Source organism: Suillus subaureus (genome assembly GCF_016647635.1).
Source record: "Suillus subaureus strain MN1 chromosome Unknown BJ212scaffold_6, whole genome shotgun sequence".
Taxonomy (NCBI): Eukaryota; Fungi; Basidiomycota; class Agaricomycetes; order Boletales; family Suillaceae; genus Suillus; species Suillus subaureus.
Genome location: NW_024538562.1, coordinates 197,648 through 220,985, shown reverse-complemented (window position 1 = coordinate 220,985; position 23,338 = coordinate 197,648). Strand labels below are relative to the sequence as shown.

The following is a 23,338-nucleotide window of genomic DNA, read 5'->3' as shown; positions in this document are numbered from 1 at the left end:
ATTTGTAGAATATATAATACGCCTATTCACATACCTTCAGGAGCTGAGCCTGCCACACGCATTCGGATTATTGACATACTTTGCTCTTGTTCAAGTTGTAGAATTTTCTGACTCGTAGTGGAGCCTCAAATTGCTACAACTTGAACTGTGACTTTGACTTTGACTCCAACTTTAACCATGCATCATCCTTTCAAAAGGTCAAAACGCTCGCGAGAAACGACAGATTCTTCGTCGTATCGAGCGAATTTGCCGTCTCCAAAGTCAGAACAACGGCATCGCGGTCCAATTCAGCTGCCTTCATCCAACTTTCTACAGTTTGTTGGTTTTATCATTGCAATTCTCATAACCGGCACTCTCTACATTTCGCTGTCAAAATCAGCGTCACGACGTACAGGGATGTCACCTACTCCATCGAACACCACAAATTTCGGAATAGGTTCAACTCGAGTACGTTCACCGCCACCAAAAGTGATTGACCGAACTGTTCTTCATGTCCTTCATGATACCCACGAACCCAATGATCATCACGATTTATCTCCCCCGACAGTCTCACGACCCCATCTCAAATGGCCCCCAATTGTCACCAGAATTCCTGAGTCTAAGGGTGTTTCAGAACTTGAACATACAGGTGCTCACGCTCCTAGTATACTGACAGCTCCAGCTGCTGACGCCGTCAAATCCGATGAATCAATTTGTGGTTCATTCCCTTGTCGATTTCTTCTTCCCCTTCGTATCGCCGAGCAAGAACCGAAAGCCCATCTGCATCTGCATCAACTAGCTATTCTCGCAAGTAGTTTGAATCGCACTCTCGTTCTCCCGAATGTAGGCAATAATCGCATAGGGGCGTGCTCCAAATGGCCATTCAATTCATATTACGACGTGGACCTGTTCAGAAGCGCCCTCCCCGCTATCAACACTTTGCCTTTCACTGTATTTAACAGTTGGAGCGAAACGCGTCCCGTCTTACCTACAAGCAGAGTCGTATCTTTCAGCGTCAGCGAACGGGATTCACTGCCCAATCCTCTCACTGACGACGACTTCACCATCGATTATGGCCTCGCAGACCACAAGGTCGCTTCCTGCCTACACTCCAAATTTCCTAGACTTCACCAAAGCTCCTCTATAATCTCCTTCAGGTTCTACCACAACAATCTAATCAGACCATCAATGAGCCAGCGTCTTATCCAGACTCTCTCAGAGGCTGTGGACGCCGTGGAATATTTCTCAGACGAGCTTGCCGCGCTCCGGAAATCTGACGTGTTAGCCATCGAGTGGGATCTGCGCCACCCGATCTTCCCTGAGCCCAATATAGACCTGCAGTACTCCCATGCGCTTGTTGAGGTTGCGGAAAGATTAGCAAGCTTCGCAGGACCCTACACCGCGGTGCATTGGCAACTAGAACGCGTCCCGGTGGAAAACCTTGCGTGGTGTGCGGCATCGCTTGTCTCTACCCTTCGTTCAGTGCTCGACGACGATGACTCGGGGCCTCAGCTGGTCTGGTTTGCTACCGACTATCACACCCTTTCAGAACAGCCAAGCAGTGTGAAGACTAAGAGCGCGAGATCTGGGACTTTCCAGGCTGTTAAGCCCGAGCATGAGGAAGCCATGAACATCATTCAGGATGCATTTCAGACGGGTGGTGATTTAGAAGGATATGTCATAACCGAGCTTCCATCGCAGATAAAAAGGTTGAGAATATTTGAGGGGAACGTTCAGTTTGAAGAAGAGGTTCTGGAGGACTCAGGAGTTTCAGGCATCCTGGACAAGTTGGTGTCGATGCAGTCTCAGGTGTTTGTCAGTGGGTCCAAGGCTTGCAGTAAGACAAGGTGCGTCTTCATGACAGCAGGTGGTAATATTCGATCAACGAGAGACAACAGTTCCTCTTCGAAGCAAATAGTCGACTTCCGAGAGAGCGTGATGAGGGATAAGGAAATTGTTCTGGACATCCGCAACGTCGTGGAGTTATTTGGAGAATGGTAGGGAGCTTAGTTCCTGAAGTTGAAGTGGACAAATGAGAAGGAACGCGAAGGAAAGCATAGTATAATCATGCATAGAACATGCTCATACAAAATTTTGCGATCACCGAAAGATGCAAGTTCTAGCACTCTGACCGAACTTATAGCGCCCCGCAACAACCAAACGCCTACTCTCTAGGTGCACCCCGACCAACACCCGCGAATGATGGCCTGTAATCGCCGGGCGCACCACCCTCCTTCTTCCGGTAATCATCGCGGTCGCCGCGAGGTGCGCGGTAAGCACCGTCGCCACCACCAGGGCGTACAGTTGCTGGACGTGGAGGGCGAGCAGCCCGCTTGTGAGTCGAAGGGACAATCTCGTTGGGGAGGTGTAGCCTATCAATACGTGAGTCCGGGTAAATAAGGCGTAACGTGGTTACACACCACTCCCTGAGATATTCAACACCTTCAGGAGTCAAAACGTAGTAATACCACTGCCACGAGAATTGGGTCTTAACGAAGCCTCTGGAGGTCAGGCTCTGCATAGCCTTGATAACCTGGAGGTTAGGGACATCGAGGTCTTCATGCTTTGGCGCGTTGTAGTCTTTCTTGGCGACCAGAACACCCTCTGAGATCAATTGATAATGAGCTCTGGAAAGCCATCGCAAGGCCTGTATGCCAATAACCCACCCTTGAAGAGGTTCTCATAGATGGCGCGCCTGTTTTGTTTGGTGATAATCATGCTGGGCTAGTTGAATGAAATAGGGAAGCTGAGGAAGAGTTGGAAATGGGTCGGACAGTGCTTATAGGAATCAAACGTACTGCGATGACGATCTCGCACTTGTCCGGCTGAGGAAGACTGGAGTCAGTCGTGTCATCCAACTGGGAAGTAGCTCATCCAGCCATGGGGAGTTTCTGACACTCTTCTTTGCATCCTAATACACCCCAGACGATCTGAACGGTACTCACAAGGATTTGACGAGTAGGGAGGGCCTTGAAATGAGTCTTGACGTCGAGCTCTACAGCGTACGCGTGCCTCTCGGACTAAGTTTCGACGAGCAATGGCGGAGTATGAATATTTCCCGAAAAGGAACTTTAAACTAGTATCCTCGTACTGAACCGTACTTTACGAGAAGAAACGTCTGACGGATCACTCTAGACACTGATACAATTTGTTTTCAAGGTACGGCAATATTATACAGTATGCAGTCCACGGCTACATTGATACAAAACAAAAGGCGGTAAAAACCACGCAGAATCGCACCGACACTAGTACTGCTCACAGGTTCAATGCATAAGGTTCTCTCAACAATCATGACGGCTGAATGACGAAACCTAGAACCATCGGAAGTTTACATCTCATGCTCCCCTTTCGAGCATACGGATCATCCTCTCGATGTCGTCTCCGGAGATCGGATCCCTTGCACGACTGAACCACTCGTTCAGGCTGAAGTCGCTCACTGTAGTAGGAGATTGTCCGTTCGAAGGCAGCCTCCCAACATCCGCGTTGATGCGCCTCGCCTCTAATATAATATCCTCCATGTTCCTTGCACAGAGGGGTTCGTAGTAAGAGTTGTACTGCCCCCAGGGGACAGTCCTAAAATTCTCATTAACACTTTGTCGAACATTTTTGATAGGAAATCCCCGTACTTTGTTTGCTCTTTATCGCACGTTTCAACGGCCCGTTTTGCAAATTCGGAAAATACTGGCCCTTGATCATGATAAGCAGTTCCAGACGCGCTTGGGAAAACAGCTGGCGTATCGTCCCGTGATAACGTTGTGTTTGCTTTACGGTTCAGAAGGAGCGGCCTCTGTTGACCACCCTGACAACAACCCTTGACCTGCGCATCGAGACTAGAACCCTCGAGAATTTGACTCATTGCAGGCTCTCGCACGCGGTTTACTTCGGCGGCCCATCTGGCCACTTTGGATGCGACACGTTGGGGAGCTGGACTGAAAATATCTTCCGGAATGGGCATGCGTATTGTCGTTGTACCTGAAGGCTGGTGCAACGAGGATGCACGGGCTGCTGGTGTTCCTAGATACACTTTCGGCGCGGAGATATGCATATCTACAGACCTTCGCTCTGCAGCAGCCTCAGCAGCCCAATCTGGGACGAGCCCGCGTGTTGAAGGAGCTCTGTAGGTTGTTACGTGATTGGAACCCGAAACGGCCATCTGAGGGGGAACGTTTCGATGAGTCGCGTAGGTTCCAGCAGAGTGCAAGGGCTGCAGTCCGTAAACCTTTGCAGTGTGATCAGGTAGATCAGCCATGTACTTCCTTGAATGGGTATGGTTTGGGCGGTTCAGACTCAGAGCATGGTCGCCCTGTTCCAGGCCTGGTCCAACGAGTCGCAGAGGCGGATCATATGTCGTCGACGTACTTTTCAGAACCAAGCCGTGCGGTGTGAAAGACGCCGCCCGATGATTCAAGGAGTTCTTGCTAAGAACAACGTGTGGCGGTCTTCCTGACTGGGGCATTGCGGGGCTGGCCTCGATGGCTCCCCCAGTACAATGAACCGCCGGTTCTGGTGACTGTCCCGAAGGAGCATGGATAGATGCCGACAAGAACCGGTGAAATGGTGCGTTCGTTCCCGATTTTGGAAAATCCCATATCTCACTAGTTGGCTCCCGACCTTCGGGATTGGAGTTAGATGTGGAATAAAGTTTGTCGTCTGACGCTATTTTGGTAGGGCCTTCCTTTATGCTTGAAGGGCATTCCTTGGTGTTCGGAGATGTCAACAGTTGAGCATTGTGTGCAGACAGCTGCGCAGAGGGAAATTCGCCAGGTGTCGAAGCCTCCGGTATCGTCATAAACAAACTACTGTTCGTCTTCCGTGGAGCCGAAGAGGGGGGAACAGAGGGGATGATGGCTGACTCTTTCGTTTCCATAATCGCCTCGGGCATGAACGTTTCATTACCCAGCGAGAAGCATATTTTGTTGGGGCTGTTGTCTTCGCATTGATCGCTGTTCTTCTGACGCGAAACAGTTGAAGCGTTAAGCCGCTTTCCATTCTCGCCCTGGACAATCAATGACAGCTCAGATGCCGTGCTGCGGCTAGGTGTCAAGGAACACGCCGGTAGTGGGGGCTGGACGGCCCTGTAAGGCTTTATGCTTTCCACAGCTGGATCGCTAGGGGATTCGTCCGTTGATGTCGTAGTCCCTAGACAATGACTAGGACCTTTCGATTCAGGAACATCAATCACGACACACGGATTGAGAACATCCTGATTATTATAGCTACTCTCCTGTTTCTTAGCTCCAAGCTCGGCGCTGCCAGGAATAGTTTTTTGGTAGACGCCTTCCGAGTACGTCGGCTGCTCACCAGGAGCTCTTTCCTTTGGCGCCAGTCGCGTAATAGGATACCCTGCTTTGCAAGGAATTGAGGCTGTTGCCGTTGCTTCATCATCCCCAGAAGGCACTAGTGGCGAATAGGCGACTGGACCCTCGATTTTAACTACCACTGGGCCCCCAGAATCCCGTGAACAGATGGCGTGAATCTCAGGTTTCCCGGTCATCGCGCCAGGCAGGGTATCGCCAGGAGCGTCTGGCCTGATTTCGTGGTCTAGACACTTGGTATGCACATCCTGTCCGTCCAATAAGACGTGCTGTTCGACAACCAAGAGCTCTTCACCACCGACCTGACCGCGAGATGCATGGAGCAGGGGTTTATCTATCTGCGACTCGACGATGACGTCGTCTGTGGGACAATCTTCGGAATTTGGGCTTGCATCCCCCAGAAGCGGCTTGACTCCAGTAGCTCCATCGCTGATTTCCTCCAGCAGCGCAGCAATCATGACACTCTCACATGCGCTCGTCTCGGGATTTTCAGCAGGCGTTATGGTAATGATCGGAATTTGTGCTTTCGTGGCCGGTTTTCTCTGAACGACATGGTGGATCGCCTTGATACCCATTGAGATCCAGCAGAGGCAGGCAGCGAGCAAAGCATGTACCCGGTGAATTATGAAGAGCAGCCACCTATATGCAGTTATCATGAACATAGCGATGTAACGAGCAACGCTAGACGACATGTGCGCAATCTTGCTGAAGCATGCTACTAGGATCTCGGCGAGGCGCGCTGTACCAGTGCGGAGACAGTAACCGAGCTTAGATGTTATTTCTTTCATGATAGGCCACGACCGACGCAGGGCAGCCATGGGAAACGCCGCGACACACAAAGCGATTGCAGCAATTGGCTCCATCATTTTAATCATCCTCATAAGGCTCGTCACACCAGGGTTGACAAGCAGTGCATCACAGACTACAACCTCCGAAGACCGTTCAAATGGTGCAGCGACAAGCATCGCGAGGACCTAGTGCAGAAAGTATCACCGAGGTATGTCAGTTTGAAGCGAGCAGTTTCAGGGGTATAGGACTCACAGATAGTATGAGGTATGCTGCACTCAAAGTAAGCGCATAACGGACGAAGAGCAGCACAGGACAGAAGGTGATTATGCGCGGGGAGAAAGGGGCGAGTGCTTTGTGCTGCTTCTCGCCGGGCGCAGGTGCCTGCTGGCGTACCCAAGAAGGGAATATTACGTTGCGCGTGCGCTTCTGCTGTGGGTGCGGTGCACCTGGGGGCGGATTGTGAAACCAGAAAGCGCGGTTAGGTTCCGCCAGCGGATCGAGAACCGAAGGTATGAGGGTTGGAGATAGTGGTGTTAATGTTGCAGTAGACGTATCATGTGAAGAGATAGGAGAAGATGTAGCTATTGATGTGGAAAATGATGGCTGAAATTGAGTCAAGTCCTCTGGAATGACGACATTTTTCGAGTGTGGGTAAGGTGAACTAGGTCCGAGAAGTAGATGGGGTGGGAGATATGGGAGGGCGTAAAAAGTCTGTGTGACACGCACGCTGAAAAAGCGAAGCAGCGCGTCTAGCAGAAATGCCCAAGCACCGACTTGAATCTCTGGAGGGATCATTTTGGACGCCGATAAAGGTTTATTTTGGGTGTCGCGTCGAATATGCACTTGCTAAATTACAGGTGATTGAGAATTAAAATGGAGTAACGAACAAAGATGATGAAACGGAGGGGGAAGTTGACGATGTTCAACTGTTTCCAAGTGGACGCGACGACATCACGTGACTGAAAATCAACGCTAAATAAATATTTTCCTACTGACTACTTCATGACATATCTTTGAAGTTCAACGTAACTTTTGACAGAGGTCACTGAAACCGACTCTAGTGTGTACAGCACAGCACAATATACGGCACATGCGGCGTAGTGCGGCAGCTGTTCTTTCTGTCATCTTACTTTTCAACTTTGGTTTCGAGTTTGCAAACTGATGCAGGTTTCACGTTCTTTTAAAGTTTAGCGTCTGGCATGGACACTGCAGGGCAGCTGTGGCAATTCTGCAATTCAGAAACGTTCTTGTTACTTCATTTGACTTCTGCACCATATGCCTCCTGGGGTGAACATGACAGATAAATGGTGCAACCAAGCGTCCATTCCAGGTATAGCATGCTGTAATTTTCAATTCGTCTTTGGTTCTAGTGACTACTTGAACAATCGTAGGACCGACTGCCCACTCTATTTTTATCTCTATCGAAATATGGTGGCGTTGCCACTGATACCAGACTCGACATCCAGCTGCCGACAGCATGGTTGACCCTTGCTTGCGTATCAGGCAAGTGAGTTATCACGAAGAAAGCCACCAGAAGGCTGGAGGCGGCCTGTAGGAGCTTAATCTAGTCTCAGTGCGTTTGTTCTGCGTCTAAGTTCCTCTCATATCAACAACACATATGCCTACCTTCGGTATTCGACATTGATTTTGGAAACAAGCTTAAGAATATCCGTCAAATCAGTGAGCGGAAGTTACAGGCTCGGGAGCCGGTTTCCATTCCATGTTCTGCGAGCAGTACTTGATTATTCCTGTTTAAGACTTCAAACCGGTCTTAGTATGCTTCGATACTAGTTTGCAATGATGGAAGTATACTTGAATACATAACGCTCACTGGCAGAAATTAGTAAGTTTATTACACAGCGGTCTTGCTTTTGACACTGACTATGTACCTGGGCTTATTATAGCGCAATGCGGCCTCCATTCTCTACCATGTTAGGTAGCGGAACGCCAACAGGTACGTCAAGACTCCGTCACCCGAGACATGCTTCTCAGCATCAACACTTCAGTGGGCTGGCCATGGACTAGCACATACAGGTCTGCAAATATTGTGATATAAAGGATTTGGGTCTTCACTCACCGAACTGAGTACCTTCCCTGTGGGTAGCCTTTTCACTCCTATAAGTTGTTCAAACCCGTTCTTTATGTTGTTATGACTCTCCATCAAAGTAGACAACATATCTTTACTAATGGACCGCTCGACTGTTCAGTTAGCCAGACTGCTACTCCGGTTCACAACCTACCTTCAGGTCTGGATTCGGACGCAACCACTCCTCCACTCCTTCAGAAGCCGTCTGGCATATCCACCGCCATTGAAGACTTAGATTCGGACGCATCCGCTCCCTCGCTCCTTAAGAAACCATCAGACATATCCACCTTCATCGAAAATGAGCAAGCATTTGATTTCAAGCAGGCACTCAGAGACCTCATGAAACGGCAAGTGTTTCGTGGTGACTTTCATAAACTCACTAATTTGACATTTTTGTCCTCAGCCGTCAAGATGAAGGGATCAAGGACTACCAACTTGGTATCATGTTTAAAGACTTGCGTGTCGTTGGTGCAGGTTCTCGTACTTTGCTCCAACCCACTGTAAGCTCACCTTTCCATCCCTCAACGCTTCTGCGCAAGATAAGGGAAACCCGCCACCCCCCTACCAGAGATATCTTGTCCGGATTCGAGGGTGTAGTCACTCCTGGCCAAATGCTTTGTGGGTTCAGATCCGTCCTCGACCTCCAGTATTGACTTTCCGTATAGTGGTCCTTGGCCGTCCTGGTTCTGGATGTTCAACCTTCCTCAGGACGCTCGCTAACCGACGTGGGGAGTACCATACGGTTGAGGGTGAAGTTTTTTATGATTCATTTACCCCGAAAGAGATTCATGACTCCTTCCGTGGCGATGTCACTTACTGTCCGGAGGATGATGTCCACTTTCCAACCCTGACTGTCAATCAGACGCTCTCTTTCGCTGTCAGAAATCGTACACCCTTAACACGTCTTCTCGGCCAGGCACGCGAGGAATACGTTGAGGATACTACCACGAAGCTAATGAAAGTCATGGGCCTCTACCATTTGAAAAATGCCTTGGTCGGTAATGCTGAAGTGCAAGGTGTTTCCGGAGGTGAGAGAAAGCGAGTTTCCATTGCAGAAACTTTAGGCTCTGCAGGCTCACTTTGTGTATGGGATAAGTAAGTTGCGGTCATTCAAGGGGTATTATTCTGACTTGTCTCTATTCTAGTTCTACTCGTGGACTAGACTCCTCGACTGCCCTTGAGTTCATTCGCACATTGCGTTACATCACAGATATCAGACGCACGACAACGATCATTTCTCTCTACCAGGCCAGCGATCGATTATATGATTTATTTGACAAGGTCTGTGTTATTGCGGAAGGTAAGATGGCCTATTTTGGTTCGGCAAAGTTGGCCAAAGGTTATTTCATCGATATGGGCTTCGAACCTCAAAACAGGCAGACCACTCCCGATTTTTTGGTAGCAGGTAGGGCATCACGGTTTTCTAAGGTTGTCTCGTAATCATTGTCATCAGTCACGAACGCGAACGGAAGGAAAATCCGTCCTGGATATGAGAGCTTTGTTCCGCGGACGTCGGAGGACCTTGCTAGTCGTTTCATGGTGTCCGACCTCGGTCGCCAGAACCAGAAAACGATTGAAATGCGCTGCGAACAATTTATTGGCAATCGCAAACACAAGCAAACGTATCTGTCTAGCATAGCCGCTGAACGTGCCCCCAGATCTACCGCGTACATGACTTCTATTCCCCAGCAAGTCAAAGCGGTCATGATGCGCCGCTTGCAAGTTATTGTTGGTAATAAGTTCGAGCTCTTTGTACAGCTGGCGTAGGTGACAGTCTTTTTTGTCCAACCTTCGGTGACACTGGGTGAAGTTCCCAGGTCTTCCAAGCGGTGATTATGGGCACCGTCTTCCTGGACGTGCCAAAGGACACCTCAGCCTATTTCTCTCGTGGGGGTGTTCTGTTCTTGTAAGTTTCTTCCCCTGTTGTGATCCAAGTTATGCCTCACGGTTCTTTCAGCTCCCTGTTCTTCAGCGCTATTACATCTCTTGCAGAAGTCCCTGCGCTTTTCTCCCAACGTCCAATTATACTTCGCCACCAGAAAGCTGCATTATACTACCCTTTTATCCAGAGCCTTGCGCATACTGTCGTCGATATCCCGATGACTTTGGTCATTCAACTGGTTTTCGCTGTGATACTTTACTTGCTGGTTGGGTTGCAACGTTCTGCCGCACAATTTTTGTGAGTTCTTCATGCTGTTTGTACTTGGCTTTCATACTCACTCTGTTGCACAACAGCATATTTTACCTTTTTATTTCCTTAATGTCACAAACCATGAAGTCACTCTTCAGAACCATTGCTGCAAGCTTCAAAACTTGTCATAGTGCAATAGCTGCTAGTGGTATCTTCGTTCTTTTGATATCGTTCTATGGTGGGTATGCAATCCCTTGGCCGACTGCTCCAATGGGTCTGCGGTGGATCATGTGGCTGAACGTGCGTCATCCCATCCCTTGTAGGACGCTTCTTATTGGCTTAGTACCAATATCACTGCCTTAGCCTTTGTGGTGGGGATTTGGTGCACTTGTTGTGAACGAGTTTCATACGCTTGACGGAGTTTGCTCCACTCTCGTTCCTCAGGGTCCTGGCTATGAGAATGTCTCACTTGTAAACCAGGTCTGTACAACGGCTGGATCGCAGCCCGGGCAGCTTCTCGTTGATGGCAACATCTATGTTGGATTGACGTTCGACTTTTGGTATGATCATCTTTGGAGGGTGGGCCAGTCCGTTGTGCTTTGTGAATAGCTCATGACACCACCCCAGAACTTTGGTGTCATTTGTGCCTTCCATCTCCTGTTCTTGGCTGCTCTCCTAATCGCAACAGAATACAATACGCCATCTACTTTCGGCAACGTCGTCATTCTCTTCAGGTCGAACTCTAATGTTATCGATGGGGGTGCCAAGGCACCTGACGAGGAGAAGGCAGATGCCGAGTTTCGCTCTGGAAACCACTCCAAGGCAGCTGATCAATCAACTCTCCACAACCTCGAGAAGAACACTATGGATACAAACCTTTTCACGTGGCAGCACCTGCAATATGAAGTCCCCATTAAGGGCGGTATGAAACGCCTTCTTGATGATATCACGGGTTTTGTTGTCCCTGGGAAACTCACTGCGTTGATGGGCGAATCTGGCGCTGGAAAGGTATGGCTTCCTATGATACCAATTGCACATTCCGTTTAATTGAGTGCTTTTAGACCACACTTCTGAACGTTCTTGCACAACGCGTCGCTGCTGGTGTGGTGGGTGGTGACCTGTTCGTTAATGGACAGTCGCTTCCCATAGACTTCCAGGCTCAGATGCAAGTATCGCCTTAATTTGTGTCGACTTACCTGACTGTCGTGTTTAGCGGTTACTGCCAACAACTCGATGTTCACCTTCCCGAGGCAACTGTTCGTGAAGCGCTCCTTTTCTCCGCAAACCTTCGCCAACCCCAGTCGGTTCCTCTCGCTGAAAAGAAAGCTTAGTGCGTACGATTTGTACCCATGCTGAATCTCAACTTAACTTTCCAGTGAAGTGTTGACAAGTGCCTTCAAATGTGTGGTCTAGAGGAGTATGGCGATGCCATTGTTGGTTCTCTTGGGGTTGAGCATCATAAACGCACCACTATTGCAGTGGAGCTCGCTGCCAAGGTAGAACGCGAACCCTCCAGGCTGAAATTGTGCTAAGCATCTAGCAGCCCAAACTGCTACTCTTTTTGGATGAGCCCACGTCTGGTCTCGATTCGCAATCTGCCTGGGCTATCGTGCAGTTCCTTCGTGAACTTGCTAACCATGGTCAGGCCATTGTCTGCACGTGAGTGCCATTTCCACTTGTGGGTTACCCGCTGCTTAAGAGTTGTGTTAGGATCCATCAGCCATCAGCGGAGCTCTTCCAGGCCTTTGACAGATTGCTGCTCCTCTGCAAGGGTGGACAGACTGTCTACTTTGGCGACATTGGCGAGAACTCATCGACCATCCTGAACTACTTGGAGCGTAATGGTGCTCCACGCTGCGGCTCCGACGCCAACCCGTAAGTAAGGTAAAGTTGTACTAGGTATGGCGCTTACCAGTGCATTTAAGGGCGGAATACATACTTGACGTGATTGGTGCTGGAGCAGCTGCAGTCTCCATCACTGATTGGTACCATGTCTGGAAGCGTTCATCAGAGGCGATGGAGCTTCAAGTTGAGATCGAAAAGATGCACGAACAAGGTCGTACTTGCCCACAACAACCCAGCTTCCAGCATTCCGTCCTTCGCCACCTCATGGTTGCACCAGTTCGTTGCCCTCACCCAACGGAACTTCCGAGCATACTGGCGTGCTCCCGCGTATATACGCGCTAAGTTTATGCTTAACATTGCTGGTGGCCTCCTTGTGGGTTTTACATTCTTCCAGGCAAATAATTCTTTGCAGGGCACCCAAAACAAACTGTTTGTAAGTACATCGTTGGATTATTTGTTGAATCCTATTTTCACACTCTCTAGTCAATCTTCCTTGTCCTCGTGCTCAGCATTTCCCTCGTCCATCAGATCATGACCGTCTACATTGACATTCGTACAGTGTACGAAATCCGTGAACGTCATAGTAGAATGTATCACTGGACTGCTCTCCTCGTGTCACAGCTTGCTGCTGAGCTTCCTTGGAACATGACAAGTTCGGCAATGTTCTTTTTCTGTTGTTACTGGACTGTCGGATACCCCACGGGCCGGGCAGGCTATACTTTCCTCATGCTCTCTGTCGCCGTCCCGCTGTATTATACCACGCTTGGACACGGCATCGCATCCATGGCACCAACCACTCCAGTTGCATCCCTGTACTTCACAACTCTCATTATCTTTGTCTTGATCTTGTAAGATGCACGCTTTGAACCACGCTACATCATACTAACAGCCCATCAGTGACGGCGTAATCCAGCCATTCATGGAGCTTAATTGGTGGAAATGGATGTACAGGGTCTCCCCTTTCACAGTACATCATCGAGGGCCTCCTTGCTCAAGGTTCGTGAATGATTTCTTGCTGGATAACCATACACATTTTGGTCCTCGTAGCTATTGGCGGGGAAAGCTATCAGCTGCTCTTACACAGAACTAGTCTCCGTCAACCCACCGAAGGGTTTGACGTGCGATAAGTACATGGGCCCCTTCATGCAATTCGCTGGCGGCTACCTCACGAACCCTGAAGCTGCAGAAGGCTGCCAGTACTGTCCCTATACGACTACGGACCAGTACATGTTCTCCAGGTTCAACATCGCATACAGTAATCATTGGCGCAACCTGGGCATCGTTTTCGGATTCGTTGCATTTAACGTGCGTCGCTGCCAAAAGTTGCTTGGATCTTGTGCTCACGTAACATCTGCAGATTATCGCTGTTTTCTGGTTCACATATTTCATGCGCATTCGTACTGTCGGTGTGTTTGCTTCTCTTAGGCAGAAGTTGACTCGTAGCAGGTAGATCGCGATACCTTGTAGATGTACTCACAAGACTATGTATAGGGTGCTGTTTGCAACGCACCGTATTTATAAATTAAATGTTTGTACTACCAGCCCCGGAGCTGGGATAACCTACAAAACAACAAAGTGCCGCCAGGACATGACGGGTGCTCGAGCCAACAGAGCAGACTATTGTGCTCAAGAAAAATGAAACATACAAGTTGTATGTTAGATGAGGAAAAAAACTTTCTGACAGACTAGTTGAAGATGGGTACGTTTCTAGTCAATAAAACCCTCCTCCACTTCTAGAGAATACCCCGCAACATCATATCAACCCCAGGCGAACGCACTCACTGTCCACAAAGATATCTGCACGGACAAAATTGTTGTAGATCTCGTTGGACGTAAGAAGCGTGTCTGTACTGTTCGGCGTCGCTTCGGGGTGGAGAAAAGCAGAGAGTGGCTAAACATAGTCAGCAATGCCGTAGGATAACAGAACGTGAGGTGCAGAGAAGAATGTTGAAGGCGCCCAGAAAAGAAGTGACGTACTTCGTGAAACTCGAGGAATGCTGCGGCTGAAGCGAGACTCAGTGAAAAACACATGGGAGGGGATGAGACGTACAGCCGCTGATATACCCGTCGTCCTTTATTCCCGAACCGCCGTGAATCTTCTTTCGAAACTGCTTGTTCGGATGGTTGTTCGTGTAGAACATAAGGCCAGCTTCTACACGTTACATATTCAATACAACATGAGTAGACGCAGGTTGAAATGTAAACATACACATACGATTCGAATCAAAATCGACCTTCAACCCCGATTTCTCACCTTTCAACTGGACCACTGGTTCATTCGTGCTGTCGAATATCTCTTTTACAATATTCAGTTCCTCTCCCACTTTCACAGTATCAAAATCTTTCGTAGATATGCGATGTCGCGCGAGCTTCTCGCATGGGCGAGGAGCAAGAAGATAGTAGTGGTCATACCCATGGTTCGGATATCCTTCTTTGATTAGTTTGTCGTTGTGCTCGTGCACCGTGCCACCGACTGGGCAGTATTTTCCCGAGGGAAGGCTATTTGGAAGAAGCTCAGCCATGTGGCTTGCCTAGGTATGGGCCGTTATCAGCCCCAAGAAATAGAGTGAGAGGTACGATGCCCGGCGCACCTTAATATTCAGCCTGTGATTCTTCACTGACAACTTATCCTTCCCGCTTTCACCCTCTTGCAAGCTTGCATCGAGGTTGAATCCCCAGTGCTAAATTGGATCAGCACTTGTTTTCTTTGAGATGATTCAGATACATACTTGTGTCAGATTGATGGGAGTAATGCCTTCATTCGCTAACCTCGCCCTGTACAAGATCACTATGCTTCCCAACTTTCCTTTCTCACCTTGTGCAGAAGGGAGCAGCGCAACGAGCGTTTCCAGGTACAACTCCCCTGGATAACCTTGATCTCCATCTTCTGATGTGTATGCATAGATGGCTGTGTTATTAGATGACTCGGAAGTAGAGGAGTTCTGAATAGTGCGGATCTCAGCAGGTGTAAAGAGCTTGGCATTTTCGAGGGACAGGCGCTGCCAAACTGCAAAATCAAACCCCACGAGACCCCCATGTAAAGAAACTTCAGGGGATTCTGGCGAAATGGGGATTAGAGAAAGGTACACGTTTGAGGAGCGGAAGAAGGGTAAAATCTAAGACCAAGACTAAAATGGAGAAGAAAGAAGTCGACAGCCTTGAAAATATGGAACCCACCGTTGCTAACAGGCCTTGTTAACCTCTCGAATCCATCCTTCTTCACCATATGCTCCCCAACGCGCACGCGGTTGGCATACCGCCCGATGATGGTATTGGTGTATTTAAATGTCTCGTAGTCTTTTGGATTTTCAGGACCGATGAGGATATCGTGAGTCTATGTAATTCGGATGGTGTTCGTTTTGATCAATGAGTGGTCGGGAGGACAAAGTGTTGGAAAAGATGGCAGATAATTGACGAAACACGTCACATTCAAGTATTATGTGAAAGGTAGTATTTAGGTCAGTAGATATGTTCACAGGATAGATGCACCACAAACCTTTCCTTCCACCTGTACAATGATCCTATGGATGGTCATGCCATGTGGGAGGACCTGTGGGTTCATAAGTCAAGGGTCATCAGTCCTCACTCGATAATTATTCCGGCGTAAACACTCGTGCCAATCCGCAGAGTTGTAGACCCAGACTATGGTGAAATCCAATAATCAAACCACCCACCTCAACAGCAAGCGACGGGGTTAATGTTGACGAGAGAGACAACCACTCGCCCTGATATCGCTTTTCCATCATGCTTTGTGTTGCTTGCTGTCCGCTCTGCAGAACTTGAAAGATGAAGAACTCTGGAGTCTTATCTTATGACTGCGGTGCAAAGGTAGTAGTTGCGCAGACACAATGGTATAGCAGTAATATCATCAACCTCATGGCACCAGCGGGGGCCCGTTTATCGCGAGCGGCACACCGAGGCCGGTACGGCAGAAGTTTTGAACCAGCTGATCTGACGATATACATCTCGGGCCCACCACGGCCAGTGTGCCTACTCCATTCATGACAACACGAATGATATCAGTGACAGAATTTTCCTTAAGTGATACGACGCTTGAAGTCGTCTCGTGCGACTAAACCTTGACAACACCGACGTGTATAATTATCCGTGTACGAAAGGATTGGACAGCGATAACCATGGGTGTTAGACTCCAGAAAGTACAGCCTGAGTGCTGGACCATTGAAGTTGTTCAGTTTTATGAATTGCCACGTGGCGTACGGTACCTGTACGCGTAAGTAGTAGGCTACTGCTAGCTTACGTGGCAGTACGCTATCTCAGTGTTCACCTCGCTGTATACCAGGCCTCAGCGCTGTCAGCTCCTGTACCTTTCCGTCGTACGTTTCTCTTACTCTTGTGGTAAGTAGGTGATGTACTTTGTGTGTTCTGTGTGTTTATCACAATGTTCGCAGGTGCTCGGCCCTCTTCTGCTCAGCATGGCAGTACCAGGGTTCTTGTATAAATCATCTTCAGTTAATACTCGTGCACTTGATGACAATCATTGTCTTCTCCATGTCCTGCATTCTCCCGCTGACTTTCCGATCTATCGTGATCCATTGTATCACTCCGAGTGTCATCGTGCTGTGTTTGAGACTGTCTCAATCAATCTTACCATCGGTGAGACGTCGATATCTTTCCCTCCTTCATATTTCGCAGGAGTGTCTTGCGCATACTGCAGTGTCTTTAGGCGTTATGTAACTTGTCACGCAACTTGCCTTCTTTTCAAACTCGAGCATAATCCTCGTACGCTGTCGACACCTATCGCAAAAATCTCAGTGATGTGTGCCACAGTCCTGCGAGACATTGCCCGGCGCCTAGATTGCAGCAGCACCGAGACTCGGCTCGAAGAACTTTCAGTTGGAATCTTAGTTCGACATTTCACTCGAGTACGCAGTATAGTTTCGTCATCGCCTTAAGTGGGCAACTGTCTCTCATCTTCAAGGGACTTTGAACACGCGAGCCACTCACATCGCCGCCGAGTTGACAGACTTGCGCGGTGTTGAAGTTGCGGCTGCTTTATGTTACGGTGAACAATCTGCAGTTACTGTAACAGCAAGCTGCAGAAGGGAACGAGTTAGTACGAAAAGGATTCTTGAGCCAGGACAGACTAATGTATCAGAAGATAACAACATCGGGGAGTGGCTGACACACAGGAGGTACGAGAAGCATTCAACCAGTTGTTAGGGACAAGTTAGGACGGAACTCTACTAACGGCCTTTGCTTTTGATGGTGCAAGAATCGCACCATCAGAATACGGTCGATACCTCAAAGGTATGCTGCTACAGGTGTACTTCACACTGAGCCACACCATGGGCAATAGAATGGACACAGAGCAAAAATCACAGCTATAAGAGTGCTAGCACCGCCCCCACGAATCATGGAAGGGAAAACTACAATGCGAACGAATGGCACAGGGGACCAGTGTTCGTACAAGAATTGGACTGAGGGAAGAAGGTCAGTAGAATTTGAGGTAAACACATAAAGGATGACAAGCAGACAGGCAGTGAGAAAATGATCAGGAGCGAGAGTCGGGGACTTGGTGCGCACGCACCGATACGATGGCCAAAACTGGTCAAGATGAACGTCTACGAGTCGAAGATCATTCATTGATAGTCTAATTGTCCTCACTCAGGTCTCGTGGGGACGCAGACGGTGGGGATTTAGCCAGCAAAAAGAGGACCCCGTTGCGAGGACAAGGGGCCCCCATGGATTCGGAGAACAAACAACTCCAAACTCGACCCAAGTACCTATAGTATAACGCTAGGGTGGGTAAAGAAATAAGGGTGGGTGCGCAAACTTGCTATTAAGACGAGTAATTCGAGGAAGAAGAGAACAGAGAGACTAAATACGAACGGCGCACCTAGCGAGACGAGTAATTCGAGTGAGAAGAGGCAAAGGATCTCACCAAGTCTCGCTAGACATAGACCGTTGACTCCACTAAAGGAGGTGGCAATGAGGATTGCGTCAGGCATATTGGTCATGCCGTGCGATGCGCAGGGCATCAGCCACAGGTGGCAAAGGGACAGGCCCTAAACAAGCAGGTTTCGGGCAGGCCCGAAGGACAAGACTGCTAAGGAGCACGCTCGTCCAATTACCCTGGTATAAATAAAGTTAAACTCGGCACACTGGATTAGCAGTCATTTGCCAATGCAAAATGAAATAAAAAAAACTAGTTTGCGTTAACTTAATTCGATGGACACAAGACGTGCCAGAATCAAGCAAGGGAGTGGCTGGCGCGGGTGCCGTTACGATTTTCCAGTCTGGTGGTCAATTTGTGAACTTGAACACTGTCCAAGGAACATCAGCACATCTAGGAATTCTCAAAATCAAAACCAAAAATCACCACTCGCGCCCATCTCCGGCTCTGTTGCAAACACACAGCTCGCGAGGTCCTCCTCACTCATACCCTCATACGACGCATATTTCTTCTTCACGTGCATGATAAACGCCTCCACATCTTCTCGATGTACGAGAGAGACGGTGCAGCCGCCCCAGCCAGCGCCTTCAAGCGCATCAAAATCAGAGCAAAATAGGGTGTATGAAAAAGAACGCACCAGGTCATGCGACTCCCATATATTCTCCCCTTCCCTCGTCCCGTCCTCCACTTCCCTAAAGCTCCGCGCGACACGGACGAGGTCGTTCAGTTTCGGATGGGAGCAGTCGAATTGCCTGTGGCAGCTGTCGTGCGAGTCGTTCATAAGCTTACCGAGGGTCTGGAGCTTGGATTCTTCGTTGCCTGATGGTTGAAGGGTTGATGGGCAATATGTCGATCAGCGTCGTCGAGGCCATGCAGATTGTGTCATTTAATTGTGACAAAACGGACCCAAGGAAAAAATGCACCTCCTCCAGTTAAGCAGACCTCCCTAAATTTGAGCACTTTGAGCGCCTCTTCAAAAACGTGCTGAGCACGGAGGTACAGCTCAAAGTTAGTTGTTTTCGCTGGTGAAATTTCAAACAGCAAAACACTGTCGAGACGAACATGAGAGTTCAGTAATGAACAAAAAAGCATCATCAAAAAGCTCACCGTCTACCCCCGAAAGATACGCCTCCCTAAATTCTGCCTCGTCCATCCCACTCTTGTCGATCATCTCATCTAGAGATATATCTGTTCTATCGCCAAACTCTGGCAACAAATAGTCCATAGCAATCCCCAACATGTCCACCAATCCTTTCTGTAGCTGCACAAGATCTTCCAACTGCGCATCTTGCTCATCTCGATAGAAGCCGCTCTTCCGAGCGAGGACTTCACGTAGGGTCACGAGACGTCGCTTCGTGTTATCGCCGTCTGTGGAGTCGACTTGGAGATTAAGATAATGAGAGAGGAGGCGGGCGGCTGCAAGGGTCTCCGCAACACGGAGGTTGTATTGGTGTTTAGCGCTTTCCGCTTTGTTGGACACGACTAGGCTGTCATCGAGATTAAATCTGTCAGGAAGTTCCGGACGACTAGGAACTGGCTAAAAGTACCTATTAGCACAGACAAACACGGCATCGCGCGGAAGTCCGATTGGCTCCGCATGAAGGGAAGGCACGAAAGAAACATATAGTGCGCTGCCAGGAAGAGCGATCACGGAAGCTGATTGGTCCATCCTGCAAAGAAATTGAGCGGATAGTTGCGCGGAAAACACAAGATATCGAGGGGTTGATTTAAAACACAAAGCTGCCACAAAAAAGGACCAGGTAAAGGCAGCGACACTCACCCTCCACTGTTCACCCCAACTCGTCTCTCATTCTCCACTGCAATCTTTACCAGCTCACCCTTGGTTGGGACCTTTTCACCCTCAAAAATACCGTTAGCTGCCAAAAATGCCAACGTACTCGAGACGACCATGGCCGCGCTGCTTGAGAGACCGGAGCCAGGTGGAACATTTCCAGTGACGAGAATATCAACAGGAACAGGAACGGGGGATATGGACGATGGAGAGAAGAAGTGATTCAGGACGCCCTATACCCATTAATTAGCATCTGTAAACCCACGAAGAATTGAACTGAAGGTGAAGAACGGAGGAACTTCAAAAGCCGGAGAAAGGATACGAAAGGAGCAAAGACACATACATAATACCCCGCCTTGACATAACTCTCCCATCGTAACTCGCTTTTATCGATATCCAAATGCCAAGGGGCGACACGCACGGCGTCGAGGGGAACGTCGTCGCCAAGCGTGTGACGGCGAGTCGGCATGAAGACCTGACGTGTGTAACGAGTGTGAAGGTTCTCAGCTACGACAGAGCCTGGTGCATGACGGTCAGGATGCGCGGCAGCGATAGACGCTGGCCGTGGAGCACAAGCAATGAGAATATCATGTTCTATAGCTGCTGGAAAAACGCCAAAGTCCGCGTAATCTATGTGTTCACCTGCGTCCTGTAAGTTAGCATCGCATTGTACCGCGAATATTGATGAGATCATCGTACCAATGAGGCTGTGTTACACGGGGAATGATGAACACCAGTGGGAAAAGGAGGGAGTGTGAACGTACTTGACTCGGCCTGGGGCTCGGGCGATATAGGTGGGTTTATGCCCGAACTTGGTCTCGAATTCTCTGACAAGCTCGTCCCACCGTTCTCTACCCAGAAACAATGCGAAGAACAAACTTCATTAAAAATCAGTACATAAGACCTAGAGCCCAGACTCACGCGTGCTTGGCTGCTGTCGCAAGACTGCCATACACTTCTTTCAGGGTGGTGAAGATGGGGATCGGTGCATCAGCTGCTGGAAGAACTGTCATCCTCAAAAGTATGAAATGAACTGTAAGGGCCACTCCAGCCCTGCCCAGCCTCGGTGCAGAGCAAGGGCGGCCCGGGGTACGACGGAGCGCATCGGCCCGGATTTATTGATGTGTACTTGCGTTTGCTTGTCCTTGTTGTATGCAGCAGACACTTGGACAGCTGTACGTTACCAAGACGTTAACGTTACTGTCTAAAATCAATTTTTCATGTACATAAGTAGTGCACGAAGAGCAATGGGGACAGTGTTACTCACTGTTCCACTACAACCCATTTTTAACGCAGAGCGATGTAGACTGAGCTCATGTTACTGTCACATAGCAATGGTTGCTTGTTTGCACGAACAATCCCGGACCATCGAGACTGCAAGACGCTGCGCATTATGATGTTCAGTCCACAAACTGATCCGCCCCAGCAAAAATCGGTTGCTCGCCTGGTCTCTTCCTTCATCTTTGTGAAAAATGTGTTGTCGCCATGACTTTTTCTCCCTTGATACCAGCTGGCAGATCATTTCATACGTTGTCTCAAGTCACTGAGTCGGATCTGCAAGGGACCGTTAGGCTAGAATTGGGGGAATCACAGTGAGGTGATTCAGGGCATCAGATCATGTTCCAGACAGTGGCAGGCGTGGTCCGGCCCGATCGATCTCAGACTCATCCGAGTGCTAAGGACTGGCAAATCCCATCGCAGCAACTACCCTCGTATTGTGCCTGTACACGCGCATGCAACATCAGGAAAGAAGTTAATCTCACTATCGAAACGAAGCCCAGATGGAGAACGAAGACAAGAGATTTCATCCTCGTTGGTGACTTTCTACTATTTTGTCTTCATTATAATTAATTGCCCGCTCCCAAACCTTCTTAGCTACCGCGCCCCTGTATCCTGAATTTATCGGCTTCTTGTGTCCTATACGGCCTCTTTTACGCCGACTTAGTCTTCCTTGTTATCACCATCGATCAGGTCTTCGAGGTCGACCAGAGCACTTTACTCACATCAGTTCTCTTGTAAACGACTCGACGTTGTGTAGACTAATTAGCTGGATCCCGCGGGCTGGTACTACGCCTGATCCGCGGCTCCCTAGTGGGGTGATTATATACTGGCTCAGATCGATACTCGCTCGTGTCAATCTCGCCTGTTCACCCATCACAACTCCTCATCTTCGCTGTCACCCCCGTATTCCAAGCCTGCCGGCATGAACAGTTACGAACACCTAGAGATCCAGTAAGTCTAGAACATCCAGTACCTATACTTGTTCCCTTGACCTGGATCCGAGATGCTAACAGATCACGCTTTTTTTTATATCACACCTCAGATACCCATGGTCTCCATATGCCCCGCCCATGTCCGCACACATCGGATCATTGCCACGTTCCTCGTCGCCATGGTCCGACGACACGCCATTCGTCGAGCGTGAACAAACTATTGTGGGTTCTTATTCTCTATTTTTTTGATGGTACGGGCTGATGTAACGCGTCTATTTCAGTGCTCAGATTTCACATGTTGCGGGCTGTCTCTTAGAGACCTTCACTCATTGGTGGATCACTTTGAGGAAGCACATGTCGTAGTGTTCGACAGCGCCGGGAATGCTGTGTACCCGAACCCTAGCCCGATACTTCGCGTTCTAGATCAAGAGAACGAGGGACCTTACATGAGTTTTGTGTTGGGTTATCCTGCACCAAGGGCTCCTGTGGCGTTTCTTGAACCGGGATCTTGTTTCGAATCTGTGTCTCGATGGTCTTCGCCCTCTATCAGTTCAGAGCCGATCAGTCCTATAGAGACGAGTTCAGAAGAATGTCTACCACAAAACTCGTTCGCCAAGGTAAAGAGCAAACCAGTTCGCACTGGAAAACGGGTCCATCGACCTCGTCAACGAAAAAAAGACAAGACTTATAACTGTCCTGTGAGCTTGTTTGATTTCGCCCACATGCCCACCCCATTAATTTCCGCTCATTAGCGCCCTGATTGCACCAAAGTAAGTCTAGGCTCGGCGTCTTGAAGAGGAGAAGTGAAACCTAATGTCCCCAGACGTACTTGAACGCAAACGGGTTGAAATATCACCTCGAAAAAGGGACTTGTAAAAATGAGATACCGATGCCGGAGTTCTACCGCTAGTCCAAGGTGAGCTAAAGTCCACCTGATCGTTGACTGCCCCCGCATCTACGTGTATATCAGGGATTCCTCCGCACCGAAGCAGACCGCTCAGTACCCCACACTTGGAATCCGCGGGAATTCAGGGTCAAATCTACTACTACAAACCCCGGTACTACAGCCAATGCCAGAAGCGGCTGTGTTAGCGTACAGTGTAATGTACATATACTAAATTCGTTCGCAAGCCAGATATATCCAGTGGACTACATCAGCCACATTTCGCATTGTGTACATTTGACGTTGAACTTCGCAGCGTATTACGCCTGCAATCGCGTCCGTTTCTTTCGCTTTCATTTCGTATATTAGGTTCATATTATATTGACCCATT

At 49.0% G+C, this 23,338-nt stretch overlaps 7 protein-coding genes across 7 annotated transcripts; 3 read left to right on the top strand and 4 right to left on the bottom strand.

Moving 5' to 3' along the window:
- The first annotated feature begins 43 nt into the window (after positions 1-43).
- BJ212DRAFT_908098 (uncharacterized protein) lies at positions 44-2,062 on the top strand. The gene is made up of 2 exons (XM_041344321.1): positions 44-1,826; positions 1,878-2,062. The coding sequence occupies exons 1-2, from the start codon at positions 178-180 to the stop codon at positions 1,978-1,980; spliced, it is 1,752 nt and encodes a 583-aa protein (XP_041196339.1). The 5' UTR covers positions 44-177; the 3' UTR covers positions 1,981-2,062.
- BJ212DRAFT_1332338 (Plectin/S10 domain-containing protein) lies at positions 1,828-3,066 on the bottom strand. Its single transcript, XM_041334803.1, has 4 exons — positions 2,778-3,066; positions 2,646-2,725; positions 2,400-2,583; positions 1,828-2,351 (listed from the first exon to the last, which is right to left on the bottom strand). The coding sequence occupies exons 2-4, from the start codon at positions 2,695-2,697 to the stop codon at positions 2,144-2,146; spliced, it is 444 nt and encodes a 147-aa protein (XP_041196338.1). The 5' UTR covers positions 2,698-2,725; positions 2,778-3,066; the 3' UTR covers positions 1,828-2,143.
- On the bottom strand, positions 3,067-6,531 carry BJ212DRAFT_1332337 (uncharacterized protein). The gene is made up of 4 exons (XM_041334802.1): positions 6,348-6,531; positions 3,295-6,291; positions 3,194-3,240; positions 3,067-3,138 (listed from the first exon to the last, which is right to left on the bottom strand). The coding sequence occupies exon 2, from the start codon at positions 6,257-6,259 to the stop codon at positions 3,479-3,481; it is 2,781 nt and encodes a 926-aa protein (XP_041196337.1). The 5' UTR covers positions 6,260-6,291; positions 6,348-6,531; the 3' UTR covers positions 3,067-3,138; positions 3,194-3,240; positions 3,295-3,478.
- Positions 6,532-8,232: 1,701 nt separating this feature from the next.
- Positions 8,233-13,595, top strand: BJ212DRAFT_1567036 (pleiotropic drug resistance ABC transporter; the record flags this gene model as incomplete). Its single annotated transcript, XM_041341985.1, has 21 exons — positions 8,233-8,522; positions 8,573-8,787; positions 8,835-9,264; positions 9,315-9,574; positions 9,623-9,932; positions 9,980-10,075; positions 10,127-10,348; positions 10,405-10,600; positions 10,664-10,879; positions 10,928-11,308; positions 11,362-11,465; positions 11,514-11,630; positions 11,682-11,796; positions 11,844-11,959; positions 12,011-12,175; positions 12,226-12,356; positions 12,382-12,578; positions 12,629-12,993; positions 13,043-13,145; positions 13,193-13,450; positions 13,503-13,595. 21 exons carry the CDS (start codon positions 8,233-8,235, stop codon positions 13,593-13,595), a joined length of 4,380 nt encoding a protein of 1,459 aa, XP_041196336.1.
- Positions 13,596-14,125: 530 nt separating this feature from the next.
- On the bottom strand, positions 14,126-15,701 carry BJ212DRAFT_1332293 (galactose mutarotase-like domain-containing protein). The gene is made up of 6 exons (XM_041334801.1): positions 15,642-15,701; positions 15,323-15,479; positions 14,875-15,203; positions 14,737-14,826; positions 14,361-14,676; positions 14,126-14,297 (listed from the first exon to the last, which is right to left on the bottom strand). The coding sequence occupies exons 1-6, from the start codon at positions 15,678-15,680 to the stop codon at positions 14,161-14,163; spliced, it is 1,068 nt and encodes a 355-aa protein (XP_041196335.1). The 5' UTR covers positions 15,681-15,701; the 3' UTR covers positions 14,126-14,160.
- Positions 15,702-18,468: 2,767 nt separating this feature from the next.
- Positions 18,469-20,864, bottom strand: BJ212DRAFT_1574869 (ribosomal protein S5 domain 2-type protein; the record flags this gene model as incomplete). Its single annotated transcript, XM_041342121.1, has 9 exons — positions 18,469-18,878; positions 18,983-19,081; positions 19,167-19,546; positions 19,607-19,729; positions 19,840-20,084; positions 20,195-20,493; positions 20,551-20,558; positions 20,616-20,729; positions 20,773-20,864. The coding sequence occupies 9 exons, from the start codon at positions 20,862-20,864 to the stop codon at positions 18,469-18,471; spliced, it is 1,770 nt and encodes a 589-aa protein (XP_041196334.1).
- Positions 20,865-22,202: 1,338 nt separating this feature from the next.
- BJ212DRAFT_1296961 (uncharacterized protein) lies at positions 22,203-23,182 on the top strand (the record flags this gene model as incomplete). Its single annotated transcript, XM_041332521.1, has 5 exons — positions 22,203-22,286; positions 22,346-22,762; positions 22,817-22,834; positions 22,931-22,980; positions 23,035-23,182. 5 exons carry the CDS (start codon positions 22,203-22,205, stop codon positions 23,180-23,182), a joined length of 717 nt encoding a protein of 238 aa, XP_041196333.1.
- Positions 23,183-23,338: the final 156 nt, after the last annotated feature.